General features: G+C 45.0%; 1 protein-coding gene across 2 annotated transcripts in view; it reads right to left on the minus strand.

Annotated features, from left to right (window-relative positions):
- Nucleotides 1-6568: 6568 nt before the first annotated feature.
- zgc:92140 (uncharacterized protein C1orf21 homolog) overlaps nucleotides 6569-19717 on the minus strand; it is a 28155-nt gene continuing 15006 nt past the window's right edge. For both annotated transcript variants that reach the window (XM_006790323.3, XM_006790322.3), the window contains exons 3-6: nucleotides 11472-11554; nucleotides 10379-10446; nucleotides 9477-9537; nucleotides 6569-8086 (exon numbers count right to left, since the gene is read on the minus strand). In XM_006790323.3, coding sequence (XP_006790386.1) covers nucleotides 8039-8086; nucleotides 9477-9537; nucleotides 10379-10446; nucleotides 11472-11554 — 260 coding nt within the window. In that variant the 3' untranslated portion in view covers nucleotides 6569-8038. The remainder of the gene's footprint in view (nucleotides 8087-9476; nucleotides 9538-10378; nucleotides 10447-11471; nucleotides 11555-19717) is intronic.

A 19717-nucleotide genomic window follows, 5' to 3' on the forward strand; every position in this document is an offset into this window, starting at 1 on the left:
TCAGCTCTCTGAGGGTCTTCAGGAATAGTTCTCCAGTCTTCTTGAAGGACATTTAAAGCTCTTCTTTGGATGTTTTTGCCTTTTTCTCTGTGCTCTGTCAGAATGACCCCACACTGCTTCAGTAATGCTGAGGTCTGTTGTACAGATGGCTGCAGACACTGTTGTACCTCCCTCCTGACTTTCTCCATACGCAGTGATGATGGTTTGAACTAAAATTTTTAAATGTGGATTCATCTGTCTGTCAGGCCTGTTTCCACCAACTTTCAGTCCAGTTCTTGAGTAGTTCTCAGACCTTTCCTTCCTGTTTCCAGGTTTCCAGGTTTCAATGAGCAGTAAATGGATGAGCTGAAGGTCCAGATCATCTCTTGGGCCTTTCCTGGATTTTCTCTGTTTCCTGAGGACATGACTTTCAGATATTCTCACACTGCTGTAGATATTTTCAGGCCTCACACTTTTTCTTTTGTCCTCGACTTGTATGTTTTTCTCACATTTGTTAATGAATCATCTGACTGGAGCAAACACTGAAGATACGATTTAAAAATGATTATTTTCACAGTTGCTGTTTATCTGTAGACACTAAATTGATTCATCCCTTGAGTTAAGTGCCATTTTTATGCTTGAATGATTCATTACATTTAACAAAAATGGTCAGGTACAAGTACCAGGACTGAAAGCAGAGTCAAAATCAGGCAATGTTTCAAGAAAAGAGCTTCAGAAAGCTGGAGAACTGTTTTTTGTTTTTGTTTTTTAAAAAGAAAGTCTGGCTGTTCAGATGAAAAAACAAGGAATGAGGGTGGTACGGTGGTTAGCACTGTTGCCTCATAGCAAGAAGGTTCTTGCATCAGGCCGGGGTCTTTCTGTGCAGAGTTTGCATGTTCTCCCTGTGTTTGTATGGGTTTTCTCCAAGTGCCCTGCCAAAGAAATCCAGTTAGGGTGGATAAGTTAAATGGGAAATCTAAATTACCCATAGGTGTGAATATGAGTGCAAATGGTTGTCTGTGTCTATGTGTTAGCCTTGTGACAGACAGGGTGTACCCTGCCTCTTGCCGTAAGACAGCTGTGATAGGCTCCAGCCCCACCTGTGGCCCTGAAAAGGATCACTCATTCTTTATATTTGTAGACATCCTTAAATTTAAATTTATTCTGATAAATGAAGGGATGTAGCTCTGTAGCTCTGGCGGTAGAGCAGGTCATCTACTGATCGGAAGGGTGGTGATTCGATTCCTGGCTTCCCCTAGTCTGCATGCCGAATATCCTTGGACAAGATACTAACCCCAAATTGCTCTCCGATGCATCCATCAGAGTATGAATGTGTGTGTGAATGTTAGTTAGAAAGCACTTAGAAAATGTGCTTGTGTGAATGGGTGAATGCACAAGTTGTGTAAAGTGCTCTGAGCGCTATATAAGAACAAGTCTATTTACCATAAAAGTTTCTTTGTGGACTGACATTCTTAAATTAAATGAAGCCAAAAGTGTACTGTCATAAAGCTGAAAACTTGGGTGTCTTTTCTTTTTCATTTTAAAACCTGAAGGTTTTTCAAAGAACTTCTACACAAGAATATTTATCTCCACATGTTACCCGGCGTGGGCCTGCAAAACCTTTGTACAGATCTAGAAAACAAACCAAGCAAAAACAACAATACATACAATGGAAAATAACGTAAAACACATTATCATCAGACAAAGATTCCGTTTCCTCCAATCAGAGAGGAGACGCAAGTTAAATGGCAGGTCTAAAACTGAAGCCTGTGATGGCATTTAAAGTGTTTAAAGCCACACTAGAGGCCTTTTTTCTTTGATTAAAAACAAAGTGTCTAACTATCCAATCACACGAGGAAAATGTGTCAAACTCATATGAGAACATTTCAGATACAGAGGCAGAAAGTCACAGTCCACTCGCTTAGTGTGTCTAAAATGCTCCGCCTTGCACTCCAAAAGTCAGCCTCTCTACATCCTATTATGATATTATATCTTCTGCTCTTATATGATTACAGTAACCCTCGGGTAACCTGTTTTAATTATAGCAGACAGACACAGACAGACAAACAAAGCCGGCTTACTGCTGTCCCTGTCTTGACTCAGTTGTGTTTATGCAAGCTAGGATCTCTGCCACCTGGTAATGAGAGTATTCTGCCATGTTGTCTGCTGCTGGATGCTCTCTGTCTGCGTGATGCCTCAGCTCCCTCTAGTGCTTTCCCAAAGACATGAAGAGCGATTCCGAATTACAGTCCTGACACCCCACCCTCACAGATTTTGGACCTGTCCTTTTTATTGCTACACACAGCTGTTTTAAAAAGGGTCAGAGATGAGGATGATGGCAGCTTTCTCAGGGCCACATAAACAGCAACAACATTTAGGTCCAAACTCTGGCCAATCTGGACCGGGAGTCTTCAGGTTTCAGCCTTAAAAAGAAGAAAATGCTCATAAATCAATGACTAAACCCGTGTTAGTCACTGTACTCTGCACTTTCTCTGCAACTGTCGGAGAACGACCTCGCCCTGCTGGACCAGCGTCAGTTTTAGGCACCGCTGGCTTGAATTCGCTCTTCTGTCACAGCAAAACATCTGCTTTGTAATTTTGGTTGCGTACTTGACGTGAAGCCATTTGTCTTTGCTGTAACTGATCTGTGGATGACAGACAGAGCTGAACTGTCTCTTTTTTTCCCCTCATGTTTGGAAGAAATGTGTTTCAAAAGCTGCCAAGGTTCTGGGTTTGTTAAACTGTGGTTGCTTAAATAACCGTGCTTTCTCTGCTCTGGCTTGAAATAGAAGGGTAAATCCTTCCTAACTGAAAAACTAGAAAACCGTGTCAGAGAAAGCTGGAGGATAAATATGTACTGCTATTTTCTCTACCAGGAGGCTTATAAAACCAGCTGAAGAAAGGATTGTGCTTTGACAACAAAGCAAAGATTATGCTTACTTTTATTTTGCTGTAATTTAAAATGGAAAATACAAGAGTAAAGGCATAGTCGTGTGAAACATTACCGACCCGGCACATATAACGACAGCTGCACACAGCAGTCTTTTAAAGCCGTTTTGCTACGGCTCACTGGAAGCAAGTGATTTCAGGAGAGGAGAGGTTGCAATCCACTCTAGTTGCAATGCCAGCGAGCTGATTTATATGTGTGGACTCGTACATAGGTGGGCGTCCACCCAGGCTGTCTGGGTGATGTACACCTCTAATAGATAGTGCCTGATCATGCAGAGAGCCCTTTTCAGGGTGTGCACGGGCATGTGTCAGCATCATGGGGAAATCCCAAACCAGCAGATGGTGCTGCCGGTTTATCCTTGCTGATATAAGATTTCTCTTTCTCACACACATACAGTCTTATCTTGAAGGACTTTAGATGGAGACTAAACCACTCATCCCCACTTCCAATGGTCAAATTTTTCCCACACTTGTCAACTAAAAACAGCTCCTATTCCTGACACATAGCCTCCTCAGGACCACTAGACTCAAGGCTGAAGTCTTTCCTCCGGCGCTGGCTGCTTACTCAGCTGATGGGAATTTGGCAGACTGCAGCAAAATACAATACAAGTGCAGAACCAGAAGCCAATCAGGCTGTGTGGCTATCCATTTCACTCCTTCCTGCACCGCTGGTCACTTCGGTGACGCATGGAATTTGCAAAAATGTGCTTTTTCATCACACTCGAGCCATCATCAGATCGTGATGTTGACATGAATTAGACACATCCAAGCGGTTGCATAATTGCTCATGGGCGTGTATGCGCTCAATAATTAGCTTCCTGAGATTTAAGTAGGTCAGTTCTTGTGGGTGTGCAGCGTGAATGCAAATGCATCTAATTCCACCTTTCGTAAGCCTTGGTCTCCCCCTCGCGAGAGCTGCATCTTCTCCGGGGTAATCCATAGCATGGATCCTTAGAGGTTTTACATACGTCTGGTTAAAAGACACGGACATATTATTAAGTCGCGCTGTAGATGGATGGAAACCATATGCTTCTCCAAACAAAATGAGAACGAGGAGGTTCAGGGGTTGACATTGTGTTTAGGTATGTTTAGAGCTCACAGAGAGGATTACTCCACAGTGGGTATTAGGCAGCCAGGAAGTGCTGGAGAGAGTTAAGACACTGAGCAGAGGCCTGCTGGGCATCCAGGCAGGAAGCCATCCGTTTGCCTCTCACAGGTGACTCATACTGTCTACGTGGGCAACGTCTGCATGTACACACACACACACACACAAACATGCACCATGCTCCCACATGCAAGGAATATTTATACGTTCATGTGGCTGTCATACGCAGGCGTAGACATGTTCACCTGCATGTGTGAGGTGATTATTTTCTATTCAAAATGCAGTATGGTCTACACACGTGGTTAAAACTGAAGTTAAGCCAGGTTAAATTTTTTATTATACATAAAAATTATTCTGCCCTATAACAGTATCTCAAATTTAAGGCCCATTGGAGTGCGGCAGTCTTAAAACGTAAGCTTTAAATTGATTCTTTTTTTACACTCTGCTCTCTGTCCTATTAAAAATTAATCGATATAGATCTTCTAAAAGCTATCTAACCTACCTCAGACACCTTCAGGCAATCCAAATATTAGAGTATCTTATTTCTGCCTGTCAGTTTATTTTTTCCTTTGATGCTAATAATCCCAGGATGACTAAATCTGAACATTTGTTTTACAACTTGTGGAATTTTTAAGTCTACATCTGTAATCTGGATTAAAACATAAATCATCCAACCAAGAAAACTCAACACAAGCAGACCTGGAGTCACTCTCAGATTAATTAGTGGGTTTAAATCTCGGTTATTGGTGTTTCTCAGGAGGTGCTAAAGTTTTAAGGCTTTTAGGGGAAGTTTAAAGTCACTGCAGTGTCGCTCCACTTTTAATTCATGAAAGTGAATTTAGCTCAAATATTTTTTTTAAGAATCTGGATTTAAATCACTCAGAAAGCCAAGAACATGTTGTACCTTAAAAAGACTTTCACACTTTGGGCTGTTCACACGCGCACGCGCACTGGAAGCAGGGAGTGGGTTCTTTATTGGTACTTACGTCAGGGTGGAAAGAACATTTTCTTGCCCATATTCCTGTCTGAGGTTAACGGGCAACATCCGTCTCCTCCTCACTCTCTCCCTCCTACATTCTCACCTCCCCGACTCCCTCATTTTAATTTCTCGCTACCGCTCTCCCCCTCTCCGTGTCTGCCTCTAACACTTTTATTTCTCTGTGTGGGAGAGCCTTGCCGCGAGCACCGTCCCACAGGGAGCCTTTCACGCTGCCGATGTGCTCAGCGGCTGCTGATTGTAACCTCATGCGCCCCTGCAAGTGAGTCATGCAAGGTAAAGGAGTTTGTGTGTGTTACAGAGAGACAGCTATTAAACACACAGCGGGGCCACTAAATGTTCCCTTCATAAAGAGGAGATCGGCTCTACCAGTGTTACCCACTCAAGGCATCATACGCGCAGTCCCACATGTGCACATTAGGCCGAGCTCAGGAGCACTCTGGGGTTTACAGGCATGTGAAGAAGAAAGCAGGCCCGCTATCCCTGGAAGAAGTTTCTCTAACCGGGTCTTAGAATCAGGTGATTACAAGCCAAGGTGAGCAACAGCATAGAGTAACCCACCAACAGCTGCATTTGTGTATCGTCACTGTTATTTTCATCACAGAAACAGCTGACACTCACCTGTTTAGCTGTGCTCACCTCCACGTAGGCTGCCTCTCCACCACTTCTCCATCGCTTTAGTGCTGATATCACATTTTCCCCATCAAACCATCCTTCAGAGCTTAAAAACTGACACCCACTCCACCCAAAAATATTTATCAATCTTTTAAAAAAAAAAAAGGATTCAAGGTAAAATTTCAGCGAAGGCCAACACCACAGCCTCAACAGACCCCTGTTCATCTTTACCAGCATGAATGATATTCGTTCAGCTGTGTGCCTGCTGCAGCACACTCCTACATCAAGTCTGAGGGGATATACGAGCATATGATTTAAATATATTTTATATTTATATGATTTAAATGTGAGACGAGGTCGTGTCCCCCTGCATGTTTTACAATTAAGCTTGTAGATCGTGTTGTTTTAAGCAGGATTTCGTTGCCTCCTGAAGCTCTTTGAATAATCTTTGTGTTTGAGAGATATAACGCTGACCTCCGCTTGACAGTTGGGCTGAATTAGCTCATGCACCCGGAGGGCTCACATTTATATAGATAAATAATTTCAAGAGCCGTGATTTGAATACTTATTGGAGAATCGCTGACACCTAACTGATTTATTTTGACCTAGAAAAAAAACATGCGAGTGCCCACGAAGTTGTTGATCATGGCCAAAATATGTTTATATGTATTTATTAGAACGCCTGCAGAGCAGACTGCAGTGCTGAGTCTGTGCCAGCAGGTGGCAGAGCACAGCGCTGCAGTTATGAATGAATGCGCTCTGACTGCATGGCTTCAGGCAGCATGACCACAGAAAAATGGACTGACTTCTCCCTCCTCAGTGCACTGCCGGCATCATGGCGCTCCATTACTCTGCTCCGAGTAGCGGGGGCGCGCACGCGCACGCGCGCTCACACATTAACATGGTACACACAGGATCAGAGCTTCTGCGCTTTCTATTTTTAATAGAAAAAAGTATTTAAAATAATACAACAGTAAGTATCCAGTAAAGATGACAACAGCAACAAAACAAAACAAATCAAAGAAAAAGAAAAAATAAAGTGATTAGGTCTGTGTCTCCACGGCAACCATGCATCCTCCCCTTAAGCTCAGCCCAGTTTGCTGCTTCAGTGCCAGTGTGTGTGTGTCTGTGTGTGTGAACACTGAGCCAAAGCAGAAATGTGGAGCTACATGGAACACCTCTGACTGATGCACATGAGAGTTTGCTGGTGAAATGAGGAGGACACATTAATGTGTTTGAGTGACTCATATCGAACGTGTGGTGGAATGAGTGCGTGCTACCATATATACAAGAATAGACTGCACGTGCACGTTAGCACGGCTCTGCCAGGTTCTGGTAAAAGGCGGAGGACGGATTGGGTTGAGACACAGATGCGGTGAATTATGCAGCTTCACTCTGATTGCTGTGGCGGTGAGGGCGATAATGGCTTTGATGAGGATACACTACGATGGAAGCCAAGAGTAAAACAAACTGAAGAAAAGAACATCATGGAAGGGAAGGGCTTGAGTGAATGATTGGCTGGAACAGAATAAAAAAAAAAAAAATTAAAAAACAAAAACAGGGTCCTTGACTTCAAGGCAGGAGGAGTTGAGTTTCAAATCACCAGCTCGCTCCATATTCTCTCTTATTAAAATATCCCCAAAATATTCCCCCCTTTCTCCGCCTTCCCTCTTCCTCCCTCACCCGATCTCCCAGGCTGCCGCGGCCCAGGCCGGCCTGACTGTAGCCAGGCAGGCCAAAGAGTTCAATGTGGATCCTGGTAGTGTTAGATATCTCCTTCCCTGCGCTCTTTCTTTTCCACTCGTGCATCTCGAGACACCCACCAACATGCTCCTCCTTCCTGGGCCTCTGTATTTGGGAAGTTCTTTTGTCCAATTGCAGGGGTTAAATATAGACAGACAGACAGACAGGAGGACAGATGGAGGCCTGCGAAGCCGCCTTTATCCAGCTCGAGGAAACGGCCGTGCCCAACCCGACAGAGGCGAGTCCTTCACCGAGTTCACGCGATGTGTGCACATCCGTCACCGCGTCATCCTCCATCCCTCCCTCCTTTCATCTGCCTGTCACTTCATCCCTCGCCACCTCCATCTGTCCACCCGGGGCCTGAAGGGGTGAGGCGCTAAGTAAGGAGGGCTGTATAGTCTCTGAAGAAAGTTTTCTTTATGCCATTCTCTCTCTCTGTCTCAAGCATCTCCCACTCTTTCACTTGTATTTAAAGTATTATCTTTGCCACATGTTCAACAACTCACAAAATCATACCAACATAAAGTGTCCTGTCAACACCCCATTGGTTAAACACTGATTTAGCGCTCTCTCAGGCACGCACACACACACACACACACACACACACACGGTGAGGCTCTCTGTGGGGGTGACTCCTGGGGGCCTCTGTGCTATGTCCCATCTTCCTCCTCCTCCTCCTCCGAACAGTAGTCTCGTCCCTGCAAACAAAAGCATGACTATGAGAAGAGCCGACACCTGTTACACCACCTCATTTACACAGACCACCATCAGTCTGCAGGCACCCGATAAAGTGCTCAAAGGTGGGCTAAACTAGCTGCTCTCCTTTCCTCTGCAGAGCTTCTCCAACCCTCCTCAAAAAAGCTCTGAAATCACAGGATGCCTCAGAAGGACGCCGAGTGCAGTACTGTAATATTTCCACTCTGTATTACTTTATAGTAATGATGCTTTTCAAATTAAAAGACTTTTACTTCAACGTTAATGTGACAGATATGTTTTCTTTTTTCAGATTTGCCGATTGCACTCATGATGTTTTGATTAAAACACCAGATAGTAATTAAAGCTCCATTAACGGGCTTTATTTTTGGGCAACATTAACATATTATGACCCGATTGCATTTATACAAGAAAACAGCGGCCTAGTAAAAATCCATCATGTAACCCTATCCATCAGACTCTGCAGCAAGTATCACTATCATTCATCTGGAGATCTGTTGTTTCATCCAGCATTCGCCGTCATTCTCATTTGTGTAGCTCTCTGTTGACGTCAAACAAGTCACAGAGCTGATTTATAGAATCGCATTAAATCTGTGCCATGGCTGGAACGCGGCTTTAACTACACACTGCAGTCACAGACCATAATAGCTGTGACTGTTTGGAGGCAACATCCAGTGTAAACACAGTACATCAGTCTGATTTTAGGTCCCCGTCACACAGGCCTAGAGACCGGTTGCAGAGCGGTTGCACCTCCCCGTGATTTGGTCACTCATAATTTGCAGGGAACATTCAAACTTCTCCAAGTTTCACAACAGTTTAAAAGAGAAGATGACTGCACTTCTTTATGTTTTTAAAAAAATGTTCCACCTCTCATCCAAGAGGCTCCTTCGGGTCTGATGGATGAGATGGAACGCCTTTGAAAAAGACCACGATGACCAAACACCTACGTGGACGTAATCTCCAATTTCAGCTGCAACCAAAACAGGTCCCAGGGTGCAACTTTTACTCGCAACTCCTGGAATCAACTCCAGATGTTTGAAATATATCAAATACACCGACATTTTACTATCTTCACGCCGTAGCTACGTTTCCTCACCCACGTTTCAAGGCCGAGGCGAAAATTTAAATCCGTCATAGCGAAGCTGAATCGAGGATTACTCATTTCACTTTGGGTGCTTCTGACTGTTTATGAGCTTGCAGCGTAATTCAAGAGGTAGACTAAGCGGAGCGAGCGCTCATCACCGTGGCGATCACCTGTTCCTCCCCCTCGGTGAGGGAGATGTTTAATGGTTTAGGATCCAGCTGTTATTTTAAATTCCCTGCTCCTCCTTCACTGCAACCCTCCCCAACAAACCCCACTTCCAGCCTCCTCACCTTCTCAATCTTCTCATCCAGCATCCTGAAAAATTCCTGCTGGCTTTCTGACGTGTGAATGCTGAGAGACACAGACACAAATGGAAAAGTTAGAGAGGTTGGGAGGGAGGAAGTTGGAGGATGGAGATGAGTAGGAGGGAGGCAACAAATACATCATGAGAATTTTCCATTACAACCCCCCCACACACACATACAGCACAGACACGCACACACAGACATGCACGCACACACATCCCTCACCGCAGTGTGAGAAACAGTTCTGTTCGGAGGATTTTAAAAGATCATTTAATAAAGAATTAAGCAGCAAAAGACTAAAGACTGCAGCCGGCAGCAGCCGTGATGTACGCACGCAGAGGCTCATCAACATGCACGCAGCGGGGGCCGGCCACGAGGCAGGATTACAAAAGCCAGACACAAAATATCGCTCGCTTCACGTCATAACATTAACATACTGAGGTGACAACTTAATGGAAGCAGCCGCTTATGAACGCATCAGTTCGGCCCGATTCAGACGCGCTTCAATAATCATTTCTGTTTGTTTTTATTAGAACTCGTTAGAATAAAAAGGCTCCGGCTTGAATTTGAGTGAAATAACGTTCAGCCAGATAACCTCAGCTTATTTTTCATTCGCAAGATTATTTCACATTTTTCTACGTCCCCTTTCTACTGGCTGCATGGCTTTGAGAGGGGGCCCCCACCACAGTTTAAGAACCTCTGGCTCAACAGTTCATTTTGAACGTTGAAAAAAGCCGAAATCAGCGTGGAAACAGAAAGAGAAACTGTGGCTTCCTGTGTCACAAAACAAAAAGAAAATATATTAGGTAATGTGAGAAAACTGTACCTTTGACATTTGTCATTCAAATTGCATGTTTACGAGATTAAACCCGCTACTCATGACTTACTTGGATTTGATGTTTGGTGCAGGAACCTCTTTCTGCTGTTTGCCCTTGTGCTGGACATTACTCTTCTCCTGAAAACGCACGCGCATGCACACCATTAGTTTTCATTATCAGCTGATAGATACGTTTAAAACAAACAGCTACATCACTGGAAGCAAATGTCACATCAAACCTGGATTATCAAATTACAATCCTCACCCAGACGGCACTGCGCGACGGTCGTGGGACACGGGAAAGAAGCATAATGTATGTACGCCTAATAAAACTGATTATCGGCTCTGATGAAGGTTGATCACCATGCATGCGTTTCCTGCTGTGTTTCCGCAACATGCATTTTCCACCTCTGAGTCTCTGAGTGAGGATTACTTTGTGAGAGCAAGCAGCTACACGGATGCTGGTCAAACCGCAAACGGCGGACGGACCGGGCTATGTAAAAACGCAGCTTGCGTCTCACAACAACTCATTTGGCGCTATATAAATAAAACTGTATTGAATACAGTGCTTATCTGTTGTGTCTGTACTGAAAATGCGCATGTGAGACGGTATGACTCATGACTGCAGACCAAAACTACCTACAGGTAAAATAAAATAACGTGAACCTGAATATGAAGGCAGACCTAATTTACAAGACGCTCATTCTTTTCAGTCAGTTAGTGATCTGGAGAGGATAAAAACCTGTTTTTGCAAGTTTCACCTTTTTGAGGAATAATGCATCCAAACATTATTATGTAACAGGGAAGCTGTTCTGCAAATTTCTGAAGCAGAATGACTTTCCCAGTCACGATATAGTACGTCTTTGCACCACTGAAGACCTAAAAGTTTTGCAGGAGGGAGTGAAACCAACCGAGCGATCGGCCCACACATTCCACACACGCCTCGTGTTGTTTCTACCTGCATGCGAGGCAAGTTTTGTGTGTGTTTTTTGCACTAAAACAATGTGTGTGTGCGTGCAGGCTGGTCAGGCTGACGGAGCCGCCTCTGGACACAAACAGCAGTCTGTTCGCCTCATCTGATGGACTGTCAGGAAAAGGTCTGCGAGTCTGTGAGCGGATGACAGGCTGTCAGCGGATGGTGTGCGCGTGTTTGTGTGTCTCACCAGGTTCTCCTGGTTGCGTGCATTCACTCGGTTTTCATCCCCTCTCATGTACTTCACCTCCTCCACTCCCTTCTTGTATTCGTCTGGAAAGAGAGAGAATGAGGGATGATTAAAGGAGGGAGGAAAGAACAATAAGTTGCATTTATCAGAAGAAACAGGGACCAAATTCCTTTCAGAAATAGTTTAAGAACGGCTCGTCAGCCTTACTGTAACCTCGCTGCAACAGCAACATGGCCAGGGACTATTCCATTGATTGTTGTTATAATTGGTTCAAGGTAATCTGATAACTATGACCTGATGGGGTGTACTGAAAAGTGGAGATGACAGCTGAGGGATAAGCAGGAGGACACAAGTTTCCATTTTAGCTACAGCAATTCATCTGATGAGAGAGAAAGCAACGACGGGCAGACACCGAGGGAGAATAAGTGAGTAGTGGGTATGTGAAATATGAGGAGACGAAAGGGGGGGGGGGGGGGGGGAGAGAGAGAGAGAGAGAGAGAGAGAGAAAGAGGCGATAAGGAGGAGTAAGCTGCAGGGGATTTAAGATCAGTTAAACAGCTTCTGGGCTTCATGGACAGCTTAGACGGTTAAGACAGTTATGACAAACTCAGAGGCAGCAAGAGTGTTGGCCGTCACCAAACGGCGCAACCATCTGCACGGTTCAACCACCGCGCCCAGAACGTCCGGTCTCAATCAAGCCCACAGCTCAGACTCAGGGCAATAAATCATCCAAAGTTATTTTCCTGATACCGTCCAAGCCCGAGAACAGCCGAGATATCGCGATGCACACAGTCAACCCACACAAGTGCAAACTGTGCAAACGAACGAACGACAGCCGATACTCATTGCGGATCTTATCATTAAGTCCATAAACAAATATCACAGTCCTTTATGACTTCCACTCGGGTGGTTCTGTTTCTGGTTTTCACTGTGTCCACGAATGCGATCGCTTGAAGAGTTTTGAATGCAGTGTGATCAAACTTTGTGGGGGGGGGGGGCGTGGAGCGGGGTCGTGTTTACAACCTGGCTCACGTCCATCGAGGTCTTCAAGGTCAACTTCGTGATTTTGTCATGAAAACTGACAAAAAGCCTTAGAACGTGTGCATATTGTCAAAATATAAAAAGTAAGATTTAAAATGTCAGATTTGACCTCTGACCCTCCTTTACGGTGAACAGACTGATCTGAAACTCAGAACCTGAGTTACTTAAATGTTGCATTGACAACATATATGCTTACAGGGAATGTCACACAGGGATCGTGCTACTTTATTATGACTCTTTTTAGACACATAACAGTAACAGATTAGAACCGTTTCAATAAATGTACAATTACTAAACGTGTAACCGATGGAATGAATGCTACATGTGTACTATATGCACATGAATATATGGAAGATACTCTACTGTTCCCTTAAAAGTACACAGTGCCCAGAGAGCGAGCTGCCTGGGCGGATGTTTGTGCTCTCCGGCTGCTTCTTGTTGTATTTTAGATGACATTAATGAGCCTTTAAAGACCAAAGTGAACACACTGTACAGTTCCAGTATGATGAGGCCTACTGCCAGCCATGTGTTCATCATGTTTATTGATGATTATTAATGATCAGTGATGTGGGACGCATTGAAATGGTTTTCGTACCTTTAGGCAAGCTCTTAATAAGCGTGACCGTAACGTGAAATGATATGTACGGCACATTTGCGTAACCCTGAGCCCCGCCTAACCTTGAGCAACAACACAAGCTCTGCTGACTACCTCGTAACTGATAAAGCAGCTGAGAAGGCGATAAGTACCAGTGGCTTTATCTTTTACACACTTTGTATTTTGCCCCCACGCTCTCTCTGCAGCGTGTCTGTCGGCGTGACGTCCGTCTATGCCCCCGCGTAAGGGTTCGCCCAACTCCTCACCTGATGTGTGCTTAAGCCCACGATCACCTGTGTTTTTAACATCGCGCACGTGTGTCTTTAGAGCCAAGTATCGGCGTGCAGCTGAACGACGCTCATTCGAAATAATTAGCGAGAGAAAGCGAGAACGCTGGCAGAGATTAAGAGAAAGAGACGAGGGAAACAAATGCCAGCTCCTTTTCTGCTGTTTGTCTCAGGAATGTAAACGAGTCGGAGCAAAGCAGCTCCTGTCTGAACATGCCGACAAACACACACATACAGCGCTGTAACACAGCACAGGCTCACCGAGCTCAGATCTGCTCTGTAAACACAAGTGCATACGGTGCTACTGTTGGAAACAGTGCTAAGAGCCATTTCCTCTGCTCTCCTGATGGCAGAGGGGCAACAGCATCAATTTCAAGCTATATAATCTGTTTTTTTAGGGCAGAGACAAACGAACAGAGGGGGTAAAATTAGCAGCAGCTGCTGGATTTACACTAAATCAGCCTAAACTGGAATTTTAAAGCAAGCATTGAGGAGCATGTGGCATTATAATTTGGGTGAGCTGCAGCCTGAGAGGTTAAAGTGTTTGAATGTTCTGCTTCTGTCACAGGATGGTAGCTGAACGCGACGATAAACGGCAGACAGATCAAAGTGACCCAGCTTGCACCAATCAAGAGTCATCACATCACAGACTTTGCTTCGATTTAGATAGGAGCAAAGAAAGTGGTCACGCTGCGCGAGTTGTATGCGAAGCGTGCGTGCGTGCGCGCGGCACGCTGTGTCACAAGAGATGACATGGGTGTTTCGTCACGTCGATGCTGGGCTCGCTTTGGGTGAGAGGGAGGGAACCCGTCGGAGAGGGGAAAGATGAAAGGGAAGAACTATTTTGAGAAGCCGCGATTTTGTGATGTGGACGTCGTTCACATCTCTGATTACAGAGCGGCGCTCCGCGCTGACCTTAAGGTGCCAGCAGTCAGAGTGTGTGCGCGCGTGTGTGCTCACATGTGTGTGTGTGCACAAGCATGTTTCATTGCAGATAGAAATGGAAACGTCTTTGAATCAGCACGTTTGTCATTTCATGCGAGTGCGGCGTTTGTTTGGGTATGAGTCATTTAAATTGCCTTATTTAAGCGCGTGTGTGCGCGTGTGCGTCTGCTCTCATAGCTCTCGCTGGCCTGTCCTGTGGCTATGTCACTCTGTCCTTCCTGCTGTGTGTCCTCCCTCTCAGCCAGCCTGGCTACAAGCCATCATCGGTCTGGCCGTGACACTCACACCTGAACGCGAACCCTCATCTCTAACAGGCGCACACACACCAACCATCGCTCCAATGAAATGACAATCAGCTTTGAAAGGAGAAGAGAAAAAAAATTGTTTATGATATTTTGAACAGAAATCTTGCCGGCAGGGATAAAATGATGAGAAACAGGAAGAGAAACAGAAACAGTTTATTACTGCAAGGCCCGTTTAACATTTTGGCTGGAGTCACTGAACTATCGGAGGAAGGTCATACAGTTAACTACAACTGAACTAAAACACTGGCTGTGGGAACACGTTAGGCAACACCTTGCTAACGCTTCAGAACCATCTTAATACTTTATGGCACAGATTCAGCACACTGCTGGAAACATCCTCACAGCTGCTGCATCCATGACGTTTACCGCATCCTAAAGTTACTCTATTGGATCCGATTACAGGGAACTCGTCATCACGAACAAACCAGTTTGAGTCTATCTGAGCTATCGGAAGATGGGTACGGTGTGGACTGGCTCTTACATAGAGCTTTTCTACTCAAAGCATGTCAGAAAGCCTGGGGTGGCTTTAGCTCAGGTGGTAGAGCAGGTTGCCTACTAATCGGAAAGTTGGTGGTTTGACTCCAGTCTGCATGCAACAACTGAAGTGTGAATGTGTTAGCTGGGTGAGCTGGTGCAGACTGCAGCTTCACTTTCCTGTATGTAGCTCACAGGAGCTGTTGCAGCCCATGTGCTTCAAGCTTCAACATGCTATGGATTCAGAGATGTTCTTCTGCACTAGTTTGTAATGAGTGGTTATTTGAGTTATTGTTGCCTTCCTTCCAGCTCAAAGCAGCCAAACCAGTCGAATCATATCATCTCTGTGACGGCGGAGGCAGCCACGTCGGAAAATCCCAGCAGAGCAACAGTATCTGAAACACTCACACCAACAACTACATTTACAGTCACTTAAAATCAATGAGCGTCTTTCCCCACCCTGGCAATTCGTCTGAACTTCAGGCCATCTTGAAAATGTCTACACGCCTCAGTGCCCTGAGTTCCTGCCATGTGATTGGCTAATTAGATGTCTGTATTAGATTAGACTGAGAGGTCACGACTGACTCAGAGCCCTTACGTGTTTATTAAAATGCCAAAAAGATACTCTGATATCTCATCTCTGAGTAATACTCCCACACATTATCACCGAAATAGCAAACTGATAACACAACTAATAAAAGTTCTTGACTCATGATTAATCAGTAAAGTAAGTAAGAGATGCAGGAGACACGCAGGGTGCCGGTACGTGCTCCCAGATACTGACACAGCTGCTCACAAATGAAAGTCAGTTACAGCTTGTCTCTCACTGTCACTAAAACTCTCCCAAGATGAAAGGAACCTGAGGAAACTCATCTGTGTTAAAACAGTCAAACTTCACGTAAAAAGAAAAACATTAAGTGGAATTTGCAGTGTTGGGACAGCTTCTCAGAAATATCCAACACTGAGACAGATCATGCTTTTGTTTGATGAAGGCTCTCGTCTGATCTATCGTAACGAGAAAGTTACAAGTGGAGAAGATTAGCGCAGGCTCTCTGCTCATCTGCGAGCTGAGCTGATGGATTCAATAAGTAAACTTTACTGCATAAACACGACTTTCAGAGAACTCTTACATACGGATGAGACCTGTATGCATAAAGAGCTTAAACACTTCTTGTGTGCATTAGAGCCTCTCCTTGATTATCCCAGTGACATCAGGGGATGGATGGCACCGAATTTCCTTAATTTTAAAGGAAAAGAAAACTGGGGTCATGCTTTTTAAATCCAGTAGCTCCAGCTGTATCCCTACCTTTGACTTTTCCTCCTTGGCCATACATGAAAAATCCAGCATCACGAATTTAGGTGTGAAAATGGACCCCAGCCTAAAACTTAACCGCCACATGCAAGTCAAGTCCTCCCTGTTTTTAAGTGCTTTCAGTTGAAGCAGCTGTCAAAAATCAAGCCCATCCTGTCTAGATGCCACCTAAAGGCATCACCTCTCGTCTGGATTATTGTTACTCTGCCTCCCTCTCACGTCTACACCCGTTACAAAAACGCCGCTGCACGATTTTCATGACCCTGTTTGTGCTGATGAAGCCGAAACGCGTTGGTCTGGTAACCTAATAACTTCTCCATGCACCTGGGACGTAGGTGAAGTTGCGCCAGAAAAGCAAACGAGAGCACATAACTCAGATTTTAGTGTAGTACTATTTCAAATCTGGCATTTATGAATGAACTTGTAGCTGATTCATTGTTTTACACTTGTTCTCTCATTTTTTCTAAAGCACTTATGTTGTTTTTAAGTGCTTTGGAAATAAAGTGATGATCGTGATGATGAAGTGCATGGGAGCAGATATGCATACACAGACACTTGTGCTCATTTCCAGCTCCATAAATTTTGTTGTTGGACTCCAGAGTAGCGTCCTGTGATTTTCTGCTTAAAACAATCTTTATTTATCTTATACTGGACCTAAGGACATTCTGATTGGCTGCCCTTCACAGAAGATTTCAGCCGCAGGTGGTTGGTACCAAGGTCGGTATGACCATCCACCATTTTAACAGTAGAAAATGAGGAAAGGAACAACAGGTCAGCACAGGGCTGGACTGTATTTGAGCTGTCTGTGCATGACTCTGAGTTAGCTTCCTCTTTAGTTCAACTTCTGTAATCAGCTGTGGAGCTTGTGGCTTCTGAAGATCACTGAATGAATCAGGGTTTTTTTTGCCTCCCCTCTGAACACCGTCCCACTTAACCACTGAGCTGCTGATGAGCCCTCGAGTGTTTAAAAGCTCTGTACGGATGATCATCACTACAAAGAGTTGGTGCATTTGTGAAGTTTAAAGGAAGGAGTGTAATCGAACTGATTAGTATTACATCACTGAGTTCACTGAGACTCGGGAGAATCTGACAGATGAAATTCGTGTTCAGATGTGCGGAAGACAGTGTCGGTTTTTAAAATCTCTCAGCTGCAGCCCCGAGGGTGTTCAACAGTGTGAGAGCAGGTGCAGAACAAGTATAAAAGCACAATTCAAATGTCAGCCTAGCGCACATGCAAATGTGATATAAAAGGTCAACAAGTACAAACATAGGTGCCTTGTTTTCAAATATTAGAGCTGATAGGGAGAATAAAATCTATTTTTCTACTAATGTGCGTCAGGGAAAGACAATACTTTAAAAACTCAGACCACACTGAGGTCTGAGGCATCTTTCCAGGTCGCAGCCTGCTCTGCAGCAGAAGTTAACATTGCGATGTATACCAGCAAGAAGTGAACTGCCTTCATAATACTGAAAACCTTCTTCTTCTCCTTCTTTTCCATAAGTGGTCGTCACAGCAGACCGTCTGCCCCATCCCAGCATCCACCTCTGTCACACCGACCCTCTGCATGTCCTCCTTCACTACATCCACGAATCTTCTTCATCATCCTCTCTGCCTCCGCTGCACATGTGCAAACCATTTCTGTCTCTCTGACTCTGAGCTGTCCCTCTGATGGATTCATTTCTGATGCTGCTCTCACCTCTTGTTCCAAGTCTATCTTTCCAGCCCAGGGATTGAACCGGTGACCTTCAGGTCTGTGCACTGCCCCAGAGAGGAGTCGTTTTCACTCGGCACGCAACGTACACAGAAACGATGTCATTTGTGACTTTGGGCCGTCAGCTGTGTTTTGTGTTCCTCGAGGTTGAACGGGGAACCGACGGCACAATCGGTTAATTCAAGAAAGCAACTGGTCTGTTTTTTTTTTTTTCATCTGCGATAATATTTCCAAGGTCTGATTCTCATTCAGCAGTCCGATAGAGAAAGCCCAGAGTTTCTTTGAACAATAATTTCTGAGCAATCCCGTTTTACTCCCAGGAAGTGATTGTAGCGTTGTCTGCTTGTGGCACAGAAGGACAGTAACGTGTTCATTCAGTGAGACGGTCGAACCTTTCAGCACAAAAGCTGAGATAAACACTGAAACTGCCCACCGCCTTGTTTTCTATAAATGTTGAGCTGCCACATATACAATCACATATACTTGCTATCTCCACTCTAATCTCCTCTGACTGTAATTATTACAGACATCAGCAGCACGATGTTGTGGAGAGTGTTGCTATTTTCCCTCGTCGTCCCCTCAGCGTTAGTGTAATGGAGCTGAGCCTTTTCCGGTTATTGTGCGAGAGCGACTGAGAGAGGGTTGGGGAGGGGAGGGCAGGGCATTTGGGGGGTGGGTTAGGGTTAGCGGCCGGAGTCTGAATATCTGGGACACACAAATACACACTCACGCACACAGAGCGCACAAGGACAGACTGATTGCCAGACAATCTGTTGGAGGCAGATCTGCGTGAGCATGAATAGGGCTTACTGTCTAACCGAGCACACTGATATGAAAACATCAGCGCATACGTGAATGCAAACACACCGACGCGCAGCCCGCTGCGGTTACACTTGTGTGCGTAGGCTGACCAGAGCCGGCCAGTGTTTCCCGCCTAAGTCATGAGAAGTAAACCGGATGCTGCGAGCCAGTTTGGCAGCGGTTGTAAAGGGCAGCGAGTCGAGTGGGAAAGAATGACTGCACAGTATGTGACGACGACAGCGACAGCAGAAAGATGTGCACGCGAAGCGGGAAAAGATAAGGAAGGGGGAGCATTAAGAAGTGAGATGCTTTTGGGGTTTTGAGGCCTGGGATAACTCTAATCCGCACAATCCAGGTCACTTCCATCTCTACCTTCACACACACACACGTCGGGTATTCATATCTTGTGGGGACATCTAATTGACATAATGCTTTCCCTGGCCCCTTACCCTTAACCTAACCATCAAAAACGAATGCCTAACCCTTACCCTAAATCTAACTATAACCCAATTGTAACCCTGACGCTAAAACCACATTTTGAGCCTCAAAAATGCCTTAAAATGTGTGGTTCCCATAAGGGCTGTTGGCCCCCATAAGTATAGTAATCGTCCAATTTTTGGTCCCCACAAAGATATCCCCACACACACTCAAATAGTAGTCCATCCCATGCACTGCCATTCCAGATTTCCCTTTAACTGACAGTGAGACTAGGGGATAGGATGGGACTAAGAGGGAGGAAGGAGGAGGGGATGTGAAAGGACACAAGGTTCTGAC

The sequence above is a fragment of the Neolamprologus brichardi genome, chromosome 23 (genome assembly GCF_056152115.1).
Source record: "Neolamprologus brichardi isolate AB-2024 chromosome 23, ASM5615211v1, whole genome shotgun sequence".
In the NCBI taxonomy this organism is placed as follows: Eukaryota; Metazoa; Chordata; class Actinopteri; order Cichliformes; family Cichlidae; genus Neolamprologus; species Neolamprologus brichardi.